Source organism: Hyla sarda, chromosome 6 (assembly GCF_029499605.1).
Source record: "Hyla sarda isolate aHylSar1 chromosome 6, aHylSar1.hap1, whole genome shotgun sequence".
Classification (NCBI taxonomy): Eukaryota; Metazoa; Chordata; class Amphibia; order Anura; family Hylidae; genus Hyla; species Hyla sarda.
This window is the reverse complement of record NC_079194.1, coordinates 304,818,607-304,836,632: the sequence shown is the minus strand read 5'-3', so window position 1 is coordinate 304,836,632 and position 18,026 is coordinate 304,818,607. Positions and strand designations below refer to the sequence as shown.

Sequence of the window (18,026 nt, the reverse complement as noted above, 5' to 3'; positions counted from 1 at the left end):
CCTAATGTAACCAGGCGGCTGGGGTTAACCCCTTCATGTCTCTACCTGACGCTGAGACAGAAAGTATTCACACCCCTACACAGAAGACGTGAGGATTCAGCTTCCACGACTCAAACATTGACGGGAATTAGTCAACGAGGGACAACGTCTAAGGAGTTTGTACGTTCTCCCTGTGTTCTGTAAGGCGTTTGCACGTTCTCCCCTTGTTCTGTAAGGCGTTTGTACGTTTTCCCCATCTTTCGAAAGGAGTTTGTATGTTCTTCCTGTGTTCTGTAAGGAGTTTGTACGTTCTCACTGTGTACTGTAAGGAGTTTGTACATTCTTCCTGTGTACTGTAAGGAGTTTGTACGTTCTCACTGTATACTGTAAGGAGTTTGTATGTTCTCACTGTATACTGTAAGGAGTTTGTACGTTCTCACTGTATACTGTAAGGAGTTTGTACGTTCTCACTGTATACTGTAAGAAGTTTGTATGTTCTCACTGTATACTGTAAGGAGTTTGTACGTTCTCACTGTATACTGTAAGGAGTTTGTACGTTCTCACTGTATACTGTAAGGAGTTTGTATGTTCTCACTGTATACTGTAAGGAGTTTGTATGTTCTCCCTGTGTACTGTAAGGAGTTTGTATGTTCTCACTGTATACTGTAAGGAGTTTGTATGTTCTCACTGTATACTGTAAGAAGTTTGTATGTTCTCACTGTATACTGTAAGGAGTTTGTATGTTCTCACTGTATACTGTAAGAAGTTTGTATGTTCTCACTGTATACTGTAAGGAGTTTGTATGTTCTCAATGTGTACTGTAGTTTGTACATTCTTCCTGTGTACTGTAAGGAGTTTGTACGTTCTTCCTGTGTACTGTAAGGAGTTTGTATGTTCTTCCTGTGTACTGTAAGGAGTTTGTATGTTCTTCCTGTGTACTGTAAGGAGTTTGTATGTCCTCACTGTGTCCTGTAAGGAGTTTGTATGTTCTTCCTGTGTACTGTAAGGAGTTTGTATGTCCTCACTGTGTCCTGTAAGGAGTTTGTACGTTCTTCCTGTGTACTGTAAGGAGTTTGTATGTCCTCACTGTGTCCTGTAAGGAGTTTGTACGTTCTTCCTGTGTACTGTAAGGAGTTTGTATGTCCTCACTGTGTCCTGTAAGGAGTTTGTATGTTCTGTCTGGTTTTCTAGAGTTTGTATGTTTTCACTGTGTTCTTTATTCTTCCTGTGTCCTGTAAGGAGTTTGTAGGTTCTTCCTGTCCAAGGAGTTTGTACAATTTCCCTGTGTTCTGGTGGATTTCATCCGGGTACTCTGGTTAACTCCCACACTCCAATACTACTGATCAGTAATTAAGTTAGTGAACCCCAGGGGAGACAGGAACCCATGTGATTGTTGACAAGCTCTGTACAGCGCTGCGGACTATGTTGGCGCTCAATAAATAAAGTAGTAAAAGAATTATAATTTTCCCTCAGAAGACGCGCCATATGTATTAAGAGGCCTGTATCTATGCATTTCAATCCTCTATTGTGCTTGCTGTCAGTGAATGGGAACATGTTTAACATCCGAAAGCTGGAGACCTGCGTAGATCTATTCTTTTGCACAGCTGAGTTTTTGCTACAACTGCAGCCAGTCACACATACGTATTGATTTCAATTAGTCCACAGCAAATCTTCAATTGTGAAGGATTTGCAGGTTTCCTGTGGACCTATCGAAGTCAATGGGTGGCAGCGGATTGTGTAGGTGTGAACGCGCCAGAACAGCGATACCCGGACTATACGCCATAATAGCTGGAGAAGGCACATATAGGAGACATGTCGGGGGGCGATGAGGCACTCACCCTGCAGAACACGGAGGCCAGAGGAAGAAGCTGCGCTGCGATGTTATATTCTTCAAAGCTGGAGCAATCCTGAAAGAAAAAAAACACACGAGAAGCCCAGTGAGAAGCGGTGGCATATGAGATCTCTAAACATTTATAGTAAGCCAGAAAACCGGAAACATTTCCAAAATTACTGATTTCGTCCAACAACAGCGCCACCCCTGTCCTCAGGTTGTGTGTGGTATTGCAAATCAGTTGCATTGAAGTGAATGGAACCAAGATGCAATACCACACGCAACCTGTGGATAGTGGTGGCGCTGTTACTTTTATAGGGGTACTCCGCCCACAGACCTCTTATCCCCTTATCCAAAGGACCCCTGGGAAATCCGTGCAGCACCCTGCACTCTAAACAGTATGTTTAGAACGCTGGGTTTCCGTGGCCGGAGGCGGGATGCCTCCGGCCACGGAAACCCAGCGTTCTAAACATACTGTTTAGAATGCCGGGTGCAGCATGGAGATCGCCGGGGGGTACTTCCTACGATCAGAAATCTTAAAAGTTTGTAGGCGGAGTACCCCTTTTTTTTTTTTTTTTTTTATGAACTGGTGCCAGAAAGTTAAACAGATTTGTAAATCACTTCTATTAAAAATTCTTAATTCTTCCAGTACTTTTTAGCAGCTGTACGCTACAGAGGAAATTCTTTTCTTTTTGAATTTCTTTTTTGTCTTGTCCACAGTGCTCTCTGCTGACACCTGATGTTCGTATCGGGAACTGCCCAGAGCGGGAGAAAATCCCCATTGCAAACCTATGCTGCTCTGGACAGTTCATGACATAGACAGAGGTGTCAGCAGAGAGCACTGTGGACAAGACAAAAAAGAAATTCAAAAAGAAAAGAATTTCCTCTGTAGCATACAGCTGCTAAAATGTACTGGAAGGGTAAAGATTTTTTAATAGAAGTAATTTACAAATCTGTTGAACTTTATGGCACCAGTTGACTTATAAAAATATATATATATATTTTCCACCAGAGTACCCCTTTAAGTAAGCAGCTATTCTTCTCTAATCCTGGATACCCCTTTACTTGATTATGTGACTTCCAGCCGCCATGACACTTGTACGACAATAGACGGAATGTGACTGCTGACGTGACGGGCCCGGTCCGGCTGATGGATGGCAGCGCCAGGGTCTGCCCAGCAGTAACCAGTAAACATCTTTTATGAGATTTTCCATCATCACATGCGGAAGCCATTACCCACCTATGGGTGTAAGTGCACCGAGCCGGGGGAGGGTACACATCACTATTATCCTATTATTCTGTCTCATAAACCGTCCCCGGAGAATTTTCCACTATGTTTTCTGTAAGAGGTTTTTGAACTTTTGATGCTCGTCAGGTATGGCGGCACATCAGGGGCACCTATAGCGGCAGAGCAGGGCCCGCTCTAAGAGGATCTGCTGTCACCTGGGGTGATTAGGTGTCATGGTTACGGTATTAATCTACAACCGCAACACAATGTACATCCGTCATCTCTACCATTTGATGATGGTGACAACTGATGACGACAACGGTGACAAGTGATGACGACAAAGGTGATAACTGATGACGGTGACAAGTGATGACGACAAAGGTGATAACTGATGACGGTGACAAGTGATGACGACAACGGTGATAACTGATGACGGTGACGACAAAGGTGACAACTGACAGCGATGACGACGGCGATAACTGACAGGGATGACGACGGCGATAACTGACAGGGATGATGAAGGCGATAACTGACAGGGATGACGACGGTGAGAACTGACAGGGATGACGACGGTGACAACTGACAGGGATGACGACGGTGACAACTGACAGGGATGACGACGGTGACAACTGACAGGGATGACGACGGTGACAACTGACAGGGATGACGACGGTGACAACTGACAGGGATGACGACGGTGAGAACTGACAGGGATGACGACGGCGATAACTGACAGGGATGACGACGGCGATAACTGACAGGGATGACGACGGTGAGAACTGACAGGGATGACGACGGTGACAACTGACAGGGATGATGAAGGCGATAACTGACAGGGATGACGACGGCGAGAACTGACAGGGATGACGACGGTGAGAACTGACAGGGATGACGACGGTGAGAACTGACAGGGATGACGACGGTGACAACTGACAGCGATGACGACGATGAGAACTGACAGGGATGACGACGGTGAGAACTGACAGGGATGACGACGGTGAGAACTGACAGGGATGACGACGGTGAGAACTGACAGGGATGATGAAGGCGATAACTGACAGCGATGACGACGGTGAGAACTGACAGGGATGACGACGGTGACAACTGACAGGGATGACGACGGTGACAACTGACAGGGATGACGACGGTGACAACTGACAGGGATGACGACGGTGAGAACTGACAGGGATGACGACGGCGATAACTGACAGGGATGACGACGGTGAGAACTGACAGGGATGATGACGGTGAGAACTGACAGGGATGATGAAGGCGATAACTGACAGGGATGACGACGGTGACAACTGACAGGGATGACGACGGTGACAACTGACAGGGATGACGACGGTGACAACTGACAGGGATGACGACGGTGAGAACTGACATGTATGACGACGGTGAGAACTGACAGGGATGACGACGATGACAACTGACAGGGATGACGACGGTGACAACTGACAGGGATGATGATGTTGAGAACTGACAGGGATGACGACGGTGATAACTGACAGGGATGATGATGGCGATAACTGACAGGGATGACGATGGCGATAACGATGGCAATAACTGACAGGGATGACGATGGCGATAACGGAGGACACAATTTTTGCATGTTATTTCCTCAGACAGCAGAGAGCCCTCTTGTTGTGACTGAAGCCTCAGGGATGTTGTCTCTCTCCCCGCAGGGTGACCGTGTGACAATAAATTCCGCTCCGGTACATTGTGACCCTTTGCTCGTCTGCCGGCACATCTGACTTTTCTTAAGTCGGGATGCCAGGCATGTTTGTCATGGGGCCCCTTCTTATAAAGATCAGTAAAGTGTGTCAGTAATCTTCAGAGGAAATGGTTGAGATGCCACCAGTCTCCCCCCACTTTGGTCTCCCGCCGGGGGGGGTTCTTCTGTGGGGACCTCGTCCAGGACTTAACCATCAGCAGCGTCACCTTCTGGTAACTCTTCTCTCCATCGCTGCGCCGGTGTCACCGGAGAGACAAGGCACAAATTCCATCCTCGCCGAGGCCGACCGGATCGGAACGTGCTGAGTAATCGCACGTCCACCACAGGAACAACAACTGCTCCACCAGTGTGCGAGAGAGACGGCGGCAAGAAACTGCGCAAATAATATCATCCAGCGAGATAGTAACAAGACCATCCAGAAACAGAGCCCCACCCCCACACAATAGTAGTGGCCCAGCTTTCCAAAATCCCTGAATGGCAACTAATTCTCTCAAAAGTTACTGAAGTATGCCAGCTGTCATACAGCTTTCCTAGACTTCTGCACGGCAACTCTTTCTAGTGTTAATTCAGTATATGGGTAAAGCAGTGTTTCCCAAGCAGAGTGCCTCCAGCTGTGGGAAAACTACAACTCCCAGCAAGCCCGGACAGCCAAAGGCTGTCCGGGCATGCTGGGAGTTGTCATTTTTCAACAGCTGGAGGCACTCTGCTTGGGAAACACTAAGGTAAAGTATTGCTACATATCTAGGAAGGTAATGGATACTTGCCTGTCACACAGCTTTCCCAAACTTCTAAACGACAGCTAGAAAGGCAATGTATAATGGCTATCATTCTACTTTCCTAGACTTCTGAATGGCAACTCTCTCTAGTGTTACTTGCAATACATGGGTGAAATATCTCAGCATAAATAGGAAGGTCTCTATACTGACTCTTGGACAGCTTTCCCAGGCTCCGGAATGGCAACTCTCACCAGTAGCAGTATATAAGTAAAGGCAATCTCTTTACACTGTCTGTCATACAACTTTACCAGACTCCTGAAGGGAAGCTAGGATTATGTGACTTTTGCAATATTGCTGCATCATTAAAAAGGCAATGCAGGCTTGTCACACAGCTTTCCAAGACTCCAGAACAGCAGCAAAAGGCAGGCACTGGCATCATATTGGATGTTCTATCACTTTCCCAGACTCCTGAAGGGAAGCCAGGATGACGAGGGCTTTATTACTTGCAGCTAGGAAGGCAATGTAATTAAAAGCTGCTGCAGGACATGTAATGGCAGCCATACTGACTGTCTCCCAGCTTTCCCACATTACTGAATGGCAAAATCTGGTATACAGCAGTCCATGAGTAATGCAGGATATGAGAAAGCTGAGTGTCAAACCATTTCATAGCTATAGTGGTGACTATAATAGATATTATCAAGCTTCCCAGAGCCCAGAATGTTATATCTATATCTAGTTATATAAGCGAATGATGTATTGTTATAGAACCAGGGACTATCTGTAATGCAGGATATGAGAAAGCTGGGTGCCATGCCTTCTCCAGCTGTATTGGTGACTACACTAGATTTCACCCAGGCCCCAGAATGTTATATCTATCTAGTTATATGAGCGAATGATGTATTGTTATAGAACCAGGGACTATCTGTAATGCAGGTTACGGGAAAGTTGGGTGCCATCCCTTCTTCAGCTGTATTGGTAACTACACTAGATATCACCCAGACTCCAAAATGTTATATGAGCTAATGATTATTGTTCTACAACCAGGGACTGTGATGCAGAATAAAGGAAAGCTGGGTACCATCCCCTATGGTGACTATACCTGGCTTTCCAGGTGTCCTGCAGGGCATACTAGCCTAAATATGTAGTAGGATGATGTCTACTCATCTTTCCAAGACTCCTAAATGTCTAAATGCTCAGTTATGCAGCAGTATAGGGGTAAGCGATGCATCATGGCGGCACCTGCCGTTTTGGACTCGGGGACAGTTGTGTCCCCAGCCTAAACACTGTGTCCCAGATCCCTGTCTGGTATTTGGCCCTTGCGGGTGAGGCGGCCATGTTGCACGCTCTGCTCCTCATTAGGCCAATACAAGGCGAGGGTATGTGGAGGAATCTCAGATATGAGGAGCGCGCGGCCGGCGCAGACACATAAACCAGACGGCGAGATGAGTTACAGGACCGCGAATGCTTCTCATTACACAGCTATTTGTCCGCGCCGCAGAGAATGACCCCCAACACGGCACAGCAAGCACTTCCATGGAAAGTAGTAATTCCCCCACAGTGCCAGAGTTAACACTTTACAATTGGAGCAGAGCGCGTAGTAGTTTTACAACAGCTGGAGGCACCCTGTTTGGGAAACACTGATCTATGTGTATGATGACCTCTCGATTCTCTGATGACTCTGAATGTAAGAGGAGAGAAGGGTCGGCCAAGTGTCCCCCTGCAGAAAACATGTACTAATGCATACGGGGAAAGGGAATGCATGCTGGGAGTTGTAGTTTTTCAACACCTGGAGGCACACTGGTCAGGAAACACTGATCTATGTGTATAATGGCCTCTCTATTCTCTGATGACTCTGGATGTCAGAGGAGAGAAGGGTCGGCCAAGTGCCCCCCTGCACAATATATTTACTAGTGTATACAGGGATGGGGAGTGCATGCTGGGAGTTGTAGTTTTTCAACAGCTGGAGGCACACTGGTCAGGAAACATTGATCTATGTGTACGATGGCCTCTTGAATCTCTATTGACTTTGCATGTCAGAGGAGAGAAGGGTCGGGCAAGTGTCCCCCTGCAGAATACATGTGCTGGTGTATACAGGGATAGGGAATGCATGCTGGGAGTTGTAGTTTTTCAACAGCTGGAGGCACACTGGTCGGTAAACACTGATCTATGTGTATATTGGCCTCTCAATTCTCTGATGACTCTGGGTGTCAGAGGAGAGAAGGGTCAGGAAAGTTTCCCCCTGCAGAATACATGTGCTGGTGTATATGGGGATGGGGAGGGCATGCTGGGAGTTGTAGTTTTGCAACAGGTGGAGGACCCTGGTTGGGAAACACTGATCTATGCGTACGATGGCCTCTTGACTCTGATGACTCTGGATGTCAGAGGAGAGAAGGTCGGGCAAGTGTCCCCCTGCAGAATACATGTGCTAGTGTATACTGGGACACAGCCATATGGTCCCTATACACAGTAAAGCAGTGTTTCCAAACCAGGGTGCCTCCAGCTGTTGCAAAACTGCAACTCCCAGCATGCCCGCACAGCCTTCGGCTGTCCGGGCATGCTGGGAGTTGCAGTTTTGCAACAGCTGGAGGTGCACAGGTTGCAATCGCTGCAGGTTTATGTACCTAACAATACTTCAATAGTGCAAACTATATAATAGTTTTGATGCTAAAAAGTTACGGTGCACGTATTATCTGCGACTAATATGACTTTGTGCAAATTATATTATGAGAATCTATGTCCATTGTCAAGATCCCCGCTTGTTGTCAGTGAATAAGAACATTCAGTAACTGAAAACCTACAGAGACCGAGTACATCTCAAGAGCTGCATTCAGTCTGGACAATTCTCTCTACTTCTGATGGTTTGTTACAATGTACCAGCTATCATGCCTGAAGGCTGTTTAACTCACAGAGCATTGTCTAGACTGGATATTGTATATACTTCTCAGCTGAGAGCAGGACGAGCTATGTACAATGTATCAGTCTGGAGTCCGGGATGTTTAGCTCACAGAGCATTGTCTAGACTGGATACAATTGTATCACTTCTCAGCTGAGAGCAGGACGAGCTATGTACAATGTATCAGTCTGGAGTCCAGAATGTTTAGCTCACAGAGCATTGTCTAGACTGGATACAATTGTATATACTTCTCAGCTGAGAGCAGGACTAGCTATGTACAATGTATCAGTCTGGAGTCCAGGAGGTTTAGCTCACAGAGCATTGTCTAGACTGGATACAATTGTATCACTTCTCAGCTGAGAGCAGAACGAGCTGTGTACAATGTATCAGTCTGGAGTCCAGGATGTTTAGCTCACAGAGCATTGTCTAGACTGGATACAATTGTATCACTTCTCAGCTGAGAGCAGGACGAGCTATGTACAATGTATCAGTCTGGAGTCCAGGAGGTTTAGCTCACAGAGCATTGTCTAGACTGGATACAATTGTATCACTTCTCAGCTGAGAGCAGGACTAGCTATGTACAATGTATCAGTCTGGAGTCCGGGATGTTTAGCTCACAGAGCATTGTCTAGACTGGATACAATTGTATCACTTCTCAGCTGAGAGCAGGACTAGCTATGTACAATGTATCAGTCTGGAGTCCAGGATGTTTAGCTCACAGAGCATTGTCTAAACTGGATACAATTGTATCACTTCTCAGCTGAGAGCAGGACGAGCTATGTACAATGTATCAGTCTGGGGTCCAGGATGTTCAGCTCACAGAGCATTGTCTAAACTGGATACAATTGTATCACTTCTCAGCTGAGAGCAGGACGAGCTATGTACAATGTATCAGTCTGGAGTCCAGGATGTTTAGCTCACAGAGCATTGTCTAGACTGGATACAATTGTATCACTTCTCAGCTGAGAGCAGGACGAGCTATGTACAATGTATCAGTCTGGGGTCCAGGATGTTTAGCTCACAGAGCATTGTCTAGACTGGATACAATTGTATATACTCAGCTGAGAGCAGGACTAGTTATGTACAATGTATCAGTCTGGAGTCCAGGATGTTTAGCTCACAGAGCATTGTCTACACTGGATACAATTGTATCACTTCTCAGCTGAGAGCAGGACTAGTTATGTACAATGTATCAGTCTGGAGTCCAGGATGTTTAGCTCACAGAGCATTGTCTAGACTGGATACAATTGTATCACTTCTCAGCTGGGAGCAGGACTAGCTATGTACAATGTATCAGTCTGGGGTCCAGGATGTTTAGCTCACAGAGCATTGTCTAGACTGGATACAATTGTATCACTTCTCAGCTGAGAGCAGGACTAGCTATGTACAATGTATCAGTCTGGAGTCCAGGATGTTTAGCTCACAGAGCATTGTCTAGACTGGATACAATTGTATCACTTCTCAGCTGAGAGCAGGACTAGCTATGTACAATGTATCAGTCTGGGGTCCAGGATGTTTAGCTCACAGAGCATTGTCTAGACTGGATACAATTGTATCACTTCTCAGCTGAGAGCAGGACCAGCTATGTACAATGTATCAGTCTGGAGTCCAGGATGTTTAGCTCACAGAGCATTGTCTAGACTGGATACAATTGTATCACTTCTCAGCTGAGAGCAGGACTAGCTATGTACAATGTATCAGTCTGGAGTCCAGGAGGCTTAGCTCACAGAGCATTGTCTAGACTGGATACAAATATTACAAAACTGAACAGACCTAAAACCTCTTACAGTTTGCTACAATTGTATCCAGTCTAGACAATGCTCTGTGAGCTAAACAGCATTATATTTCCTGTTCTGATGCTTTGTTACAATGTATCAGTGCACACACATATCAGGACCTGATTCCAGGAGTTTATCGCGTCTGATGCGTCACGGATCGGGTTGCGCAGTCAGCAGAGGCTCGGGGCAATTTTCCAGGAAGTTGCGGATTCTTTCGATTTTTGCCCCAAACAATGAAGTGACCATAAAGCACAGACCTGAGTTAGCTGATCCCTTATCAGAGGAGCTAAGTATAGAAAACGTGAGTCAGCGGCTAAATATAGAACACGAGGACGCTGATCCTTCTGAGCCTAACCCGGCCCCACAATCCTATTACAGCGGGGGCAGGGACCATTGGGTCATGGGGGACTTCGCAGAGTCAGGGGGGGGGGCACTATAGACAGACCACCGGATCATGGGGGACTCCGCAGAGTGTGTGTGTGTGTGTGGGGGGGAGTAAATATATACAAACCACCGGGTCATGGGGGGCTCCGCAGAGTGTGGGGGGGGGGCTATAGACAGACCACCGGATCATGGGGACTCCGCAGAGTGTGGGGGGGGCTATAGACAGACCACCGGATCATGGGGGACTGCGCAGAGTGTGGGGGGCACTATAGACAGACCTCCGGGTCATGGGGGACTCTGTACTGTGCGGGGGGCGCTGCAGAGTCAGGGGGGCTCTATGGACAGACCCCGGAGGTCCTGCTAACATAGTTAATGGGTTTGTTCCCATGAATCGTCGTAGATGACTGTTTCCAAATCAGTTTGCCCCCAGCTATCACAAAACTACAACTCCCAGCATGTCCGGACAACCAATGGCTGTGCTGGCATGCTGGGAGTTGTAGTTTAGCGACAGGTGGAAAGCTACAAGTTGAGGCACAAATGTCTCCCGGCTGATAGCTCTTCCCTGCGCTGACACACTGTAACGAGCTTAAGATCGCTTTTCATTTCCCCAGTAAAATATCTTATGAGTCGGCGTTGGCGATAAATATCAGTGCGAATCGGCGCCATCTCCTCCGGGAATCGCAGCTCTTACCGTAACCCCTATAACAGTAAATCCCACCATTAAATCTTATCTCGGGGGGTTAATAAACGTGGCCTCTCCTCGTTCCAGATCAGATCTCCACAAAGCCGCAAGAACGGACTTGGCGCAGCCGCAGCCACTTAACCATCGCGTCTTCTCTGCAGCCGATGCCGAGTCAGCACAACGCAAAGCAAGAAAAAGAGCCTCAGGGGGGCGCTCAAGAGCTGAGAACGGATCTAAAAAGGGGCAAGAATGAGGAAAAGGCTCAATGGACAACTCCCTAATACAGTGTCCCCTACATATGGCCGCCCAGGTGTTACAAAACTACAACCTGTCTGTCTGGGCATGCTGGGAGTTGTAGTTCTGCAACAGCTGGAGAGCCACACATTGTCACATATAACTCTGATGGGGGTTGTAGTTTTGCAAAAACTGGTTGAAGGTTGCAGATCATTAGTTTAATGCGTGCACTAATCATTACATCAAGGCATGCTGGGAGTTGTAGTATTTCAACAGCTGGGAAGCCACGGATTGCGGTTGTCGGATTTAATCCTGACATCAGAACGTCGTCAGGGCATGCTGGGAGTTGTAGTGCTTTATCAGCTGGAGCTCCACAGGTGGCAGATGGTTGATTTAAAGCATGTAGTCATCACTGAATCCAAGCCAGATGGGAGTTGTAGTTTGCATCAGCTGGTGGCAGATCGGTGCTACAAAGTGTACACAATGCATGCTGGGAGTTGTAGTATTTAATCGCGGACGGACGATTTAATGCTGACCTATCTATAGTGATCTATGGGTACGATGGACTCTGTTGACTCTGGATGTCAGACGAGAGAAGGTCAGGCAAGTGTCCCCCTGCATAATACACGTGTCAGTGTATACAGGGATGGGGAGTGCATGCTGGGAGTGGTAGTTTTGCAACAGCTGGAGGCACACTGGTTAGGAAACACTGACCTATGTGTACAGTGACCTCTCGATTCTCTGTTGACTCTGGATGTCAGAGGAGAGAAGGGTCGGGCAAGTGTTCCCCTGCAGAATACATGTGCTAGTGTATGATGTCCGAGCATGCTGAGAGTTGAATTTTTGCAACAGCTGGAGGCACCCAGATACAGAAACACTGATTAATGTCTTCAGCCACTCGACTCTTTGTTGACTCTGCATGTCAGCAAGTGTCTCCCTGCAGAACACATGTGCTAATGTATATTGGGATGGGAAGTGCATGCTGGTAGTTGCAGTTTTGCTACAGCTGGAGGCACCCTGTTTGGGAAACACTGATCTGTGTGTACCATGGCCTCTCGACTCTCTGTTGACTCTGGATGTCAGAGGAGAGAAGGGCCGGACAAGTGTCCCCCTGCAGAATACATGTGTCAGTGTATATGGAGATGAGGAGAGCATGCTGGGAGTTGTAGTTTTGCAATGCTGGAGGCACACTGGTTAGGAAACACTGACCTATGGTATACAATGGCCTCTCTACTCTCTGTTGACTCTGGATGTCAGAGGTTAGAAAGGTTGGGCAAGTGTCCTACTGCAGAATACATGTAGGAATATATGTGGGGATGCAGCCATACAGTCCCTATACACAGTAGATGTTGAGTGTTTCTCAACCAGGGTGCCTCCAGCTGTTGCAAAACTACAACTCCCAGCATGCCCGGACAGCAGAAGGCTGTCCGGGCATGCTGGGAGTTGCAGTTTTGCAACAGCTGGAGGTACACAGGTTGCAATTACTGCATCCTCCGCTGACCTGCACTGTGCTGTAATGTAACACAATGTGGCATCTTCCATGATACAATGTAACAAATACAGGATCCGACTTACAGCAGATTCCAAGCAGCAGCGGCAGCAGTTCTGTGTATCCGGCAGGAGATAAGAATTTGCTGAGTTATTGGGTGGGGGGGGGTAGATTGGAGGAATGAGATTGCCGCTTATCCCAGCAGCGATGTCCTATCTCCCAGTAAACACCATTACAGATGGTCACCATCACCAGCAATGTTCCCAGCCAAGAATAAGAATGTACGGAATGAGAAGCCCCCCTGCCCCCCCATTACAGTCCTGGACGGGGAACAATAAAATAAATAGTCATAAATCCTGCGGTAATTTAGGGACAGATTAATGGAGGCGAAGAGCAGCACTTAGGACATGACAATCCCCGGGGAGCCGGCAATAACCACAGCGGCAGCTGCCGAACACCAGGGAGAAAAGGAAAGGCCCGGGAGGCTGTCACCCAGCGGATGAATCTACAATGATATATAACGCTATATCCCTGTCCGTCATAATCTTCTTTCAGTGTATAACTCCTTAACTTTACGATGTTATTTATAAAGTTCTGCAACTTTGTAACATAGTTAGTGCTGCTACTTCATAACCTCTAAATTACAGATCTTGAATTAGATTGCAGCACCTGCTGTAGTCATTCCCTGTCTGCTCCTCTGACGGTGACATTGTTCAGAACAAGACAGAATGCTGTAATCGCACTTCATTCTTCAATTAATGTCTCAATAAATATATATATGTACATGACAAGGGAAATGGTGATGTAGGCTGGAGAGGTGGGTGAGAGGTGATGACATCACTCAGGGGGCAGGGCCAGAGCTGAGAAAGAGGATCCAGCCACGCCTCCAGAGACAGGAGAGTATGATGGGGAAGAGGGAAGAGTTGGGGAGCTGCTGAGACAATATCACATTGAAATTGAAATTACTACACAGTTTCTTGTCTGGAGAGATGGAAGAGCCGGGAGCTGCTGAGACAACACTACATTGAAAATAAAAGGACTACACAACTTCTTGTCTGGAGAGATGGAAAAGCCAGGGAACACTACACTGACAACGAAAGGAATACACAATTTCCTGTCAGGAAAGAGGGAGGAGCTGGAAAGCTGCTGAAACAACTACACAACTTCCTTTCAGAAGAGGAAGGAGGTAGAGAGCTTATGAGAATACACCACACTGACAATGAAAGGACTACACAACTTCCTTTCAGGAGAGGAAGGAGGTAGAGAGCATATGAGAATACACCACACTGACAATGAGAGGACTACACAACTTCCTGTCAGGGAATACGGAGGAGCAAGGACCTGCTGAGACAACACTACACGGACAATGAGAGGACAACACAAATTTCTGTCAAGAGAGATGGAGGAATCGAGGAGCTGCTGAGACAAGATTACACTGACAGTGAGAGGACTACACAACTTCCTTTCAGGAGACAGGGAGAAGCTGATAAACCAACATCATACTGGCAATGGGAGGACTACACAACATCCTGTTAGGAGAGAGGGAGGACCCGGGAGCTGCTAAGACAACTCCACACTAACAATGAAAGGACTACACAACTTCCTGTCAGGAAAGAGGGAGGAGCTGAGGAGCTGCTGAAACAACACTCCACTGACAATAAAAGGACTACACAACTTCCTGTCAGGAGGGAGAGTTATCGGAGAGTTGCTAAGAAAACACCAAACTCATAATGACAGGACTACACAACTTCTTGTCAGGGGTGAATTGCAAAAAAACAGTACAATTAGGGATACTATATTAATAAGTTATATATCTTGGGGTGATAGTTCTGTTTAAATACAGTTTATAGATACAGGAGGTACTCCGCTGCTAGACATCTTATACTCTATCCAAAGTATAGGGGATAAGATGTCTGATCCCGGGTGATCAACACAAGTGGTCATGACCACACCCCCTACAATCATGTCTATAGGAGGGGGCGTGTCGACATAGACATGAATGGAGGGGGTGTGGCGTAACATCACAAGGGGGCGTGGCCACGGCTTCACGATCACACAAAATGTTCAAAACGCTGGAGCACCGGAGTACCCCTTAACCTGTAGAAATACTATAGCAGCTGTGAACGTTACAGATCAGTCGGTGCGGCGCCCCCGTTACCTGCAGGGTGCAGTTCATCATCCGGACGATGTAGTCGAACTGCTGGTGGTTGAGGATGGTCCTGTTCTCCTTCACGTGGTGGCCCAGCTCCTCAGTCAGACACTGTCTGGCGGTTTTCCCCTTCAGTGCGCGCAGCGCGGCGGCCAGCGTCTGCAGAGACAGAAGGATTTTGTTATTCATTGGGGAAGACAAGAGGCCGAGGAAAGAGGAAATGGCGCAGAATGTGTGTGCGAAACCGGAGCCCTCAGATCTTACGCCTTCTAGAGTGTCGGCTGATAACAGAGAACAAATATTTACAGCGAAGACGACGACGATGTGAAACCGACACTGTGGGGACCATTCACACTACAGACAAATTCTGGTCAAAAATTTGAATTTCTAATGTCATATTCCAGGCTCCGCCCCAAAGAATGAACATTTTCATTCTTTGGGCGGGATCCACTGGTCCTAGTGCGGGATGGTTCAGGGGGCGCCTACTGCGCATGTCATGTCTATTCTGTGGTGTGAATGGGGCCTAAGGATATTCACAATCATAAAGGATCAACCTAGAATTTAAAGGGGTACTCCGCCAAAATACATCTTATCCCCTGCCCCTGGGGAACCAGCAATATCTGGGCCGGCAGCAGCAGCAGCAGCGGCGTCTGGAACAGGGAAGCTTCGAGCGTCCGTGTTCGTGACGTCATGCCACGCCCCCTCCATTTTGTGCCGGATGACTGGCGACTACATCTGCCACGCCCCCTCCATTCATGTCTATGGGAGGAGGCGTGACGGCTACATAGTAGCCGTCACACCTCCTCCCATAGACATGAATGGAGAGGGCGTGGCAGATTTAGTCGCCAGTCATCCGGCACTGAGCGGAGTTCGCTCCATGCACGGATGACTAGGGTGCCGCGCCAGAGATCGCATGGGTCCCCAGCGGCGGGACGCCCGCAATCAGACATCTTATCCCCTATCTTTGGATTGGGGGATAAGATGTTTTTCGGTGGAGTACCCCTTTAAGGAGAAGTCCCATGCCCGATCAATACAGAAAACGCATCCCCTTTTAGATCGCGGGTGGGCTGAGTCTGTACGGAGCCCTGGCTTTCCCACAGATTGGCGCATGACATATACATAAATTATAAATATAATTAAAATATAAATTAAAAATGTGAGGTGATGTTAGGCGGAGGGGCCCTTTAAATTCCATTAACATGACTCTCAGACTCCAGAAAAGGCAAGGAATGCTGGGACTTGTAGTGACCCATCACGTGGCAGCGGTCGCGGCGCTCAGACGTAGACTACACACAGCCGCATAGTTTCCTAATAATAATTCGTGAGATGCAAAAAACATTTTTAATGTCTATTATTGGACGTGACAGACGAAAAATGGAGAGAAATGAAACATTCCAGGAATATCGCAAAAGGTGCGACCGACATTACACGAAAGGGAAGAACATTAACCGCGGGCGCTGGATGGACGCCAGGGGCGGACCCGGCTACACGTGACTGTACTGTACAATAATAAGAACATCAACCGCAAAACCATAGGAACGTGTCACTGACACTGCGCAGAGCACGACTACTCCACATCTCCAGCTCAGCTGTACTGATCATAAACGATGGCGGTACAGCAGAATAGTGAGTGCAGCTCTGGGGTATAATACAGGATATAATTCAGGATCAGTACAGGATAAGTAATGTAATGTATACAGTGACCTCACCAGCAGAATAGTGAGTGCAGCTCTGGTGTATAATACAGGATATAACTCAGGATCAGTACAGGATAAGTAATGTAATATATGTACACAGTGACCTCACCAGCAGAATAGTGAGTACAGCTCCAGGATATAATACAGGATATAACTCAGGATCAGTACAGGATAAGTAATGTAATGTATGTACACAGTGATCTCACCAGCAGAATAGTGAGTACAGCTCTGGAGTATAATACAGGATATAACTCAGGATCAGTACAGGATAAGTAATGTAATGTATGTACACAGTGACCTCACCAGCAGAATAGTGAGTGCAGCTCTGGGGTATAATCCAGGATATAACTCAGGATCAGTACAGGATAAGTAATGTATGTACACAATGATCTCACCAGCAGAATAGTGAGTGCAGCTCTGGAGTATAATACAGGATATAACTCAGGATCAGTACAGGATAAGTAATGTATGTACCCAGTGACCTCACCAGCAGAATAGTGAGTACAGCTCTGGTGTATAATACAGGATATAACTCAGGATCAGTACAGGATAAGTAATGTAATGTATATACACAGTGACCTCACCAGCAGAATAGTGAGTACAGCTCTGGAGTATAATACAGGATATAACTCAGGATCAGTACAGGATAAGTAATGTAATGTATGTACACAGTGACCTCACCAGCAGAATAGTGAGTACAGCTCTGGAGTATAATACAGGATATAACTCAGGATCAGTACAGGATAAGTAATGTAATATATGTACACAGTGACCTCACCAGCAGAATAGTGAGTACAGCTCTGGGGTATAATACAGGATATACCTCAGGATCAGTACAGGATAAGTAATGTAATGTATATACACAGTGACCTCACCAGCAGAATAGTGAGTACAGCTCTGGGGTATAATACAGGATATAACTCAGGATCAGTAAAGGATAAGTAATGTAATGTATGTACACAGTGATCTCACCAGCAGAATAGTGAGTACAGCTCTGGGGTATAATACAGGATATAACTCAGGATCAGTACAGGATAAGTAATGTAATGTATGTACACAGTGACCTCACCAGCAGAATAGTGAGTACAGCTCTGGAGTATAATACAGGATATAACTCAGGATCAGTACAGGATAAGTAATGTAATGTATGTACACAGTGACTCCACCAGCAGAATAGTGAGTACAGCTCTGGGGTATAATACAGGATATAACTCAGGATCAGTACAGGATA

At 46.8% G+C, this 18,026-nt stretch overlaps 1 protein-coding gene across 1 annotated transcript in view; it reads right to left on the bottom strand.

Annotated features, from left to right (window-relative positions):
- The window catches only part of SBF2 (SET binding factor 2), a gene marked incomplete in the record, with an annotated part of 222,584 nt that overhangs the window by 92,494 nt on the left and 112,064 nt on the right, over positions 1 to 18,026 (bottom strand). Inside the window, 2 exon segments of the mRNA XM_056528207.1 lie at positions 1,818 to 1,886; positions 15,108 to 15,257. Coding sequence (XP_056384182.1) covers positions 1,818 to 1,886; positions 15,108 to 15,257 — 219 coding nt within the window.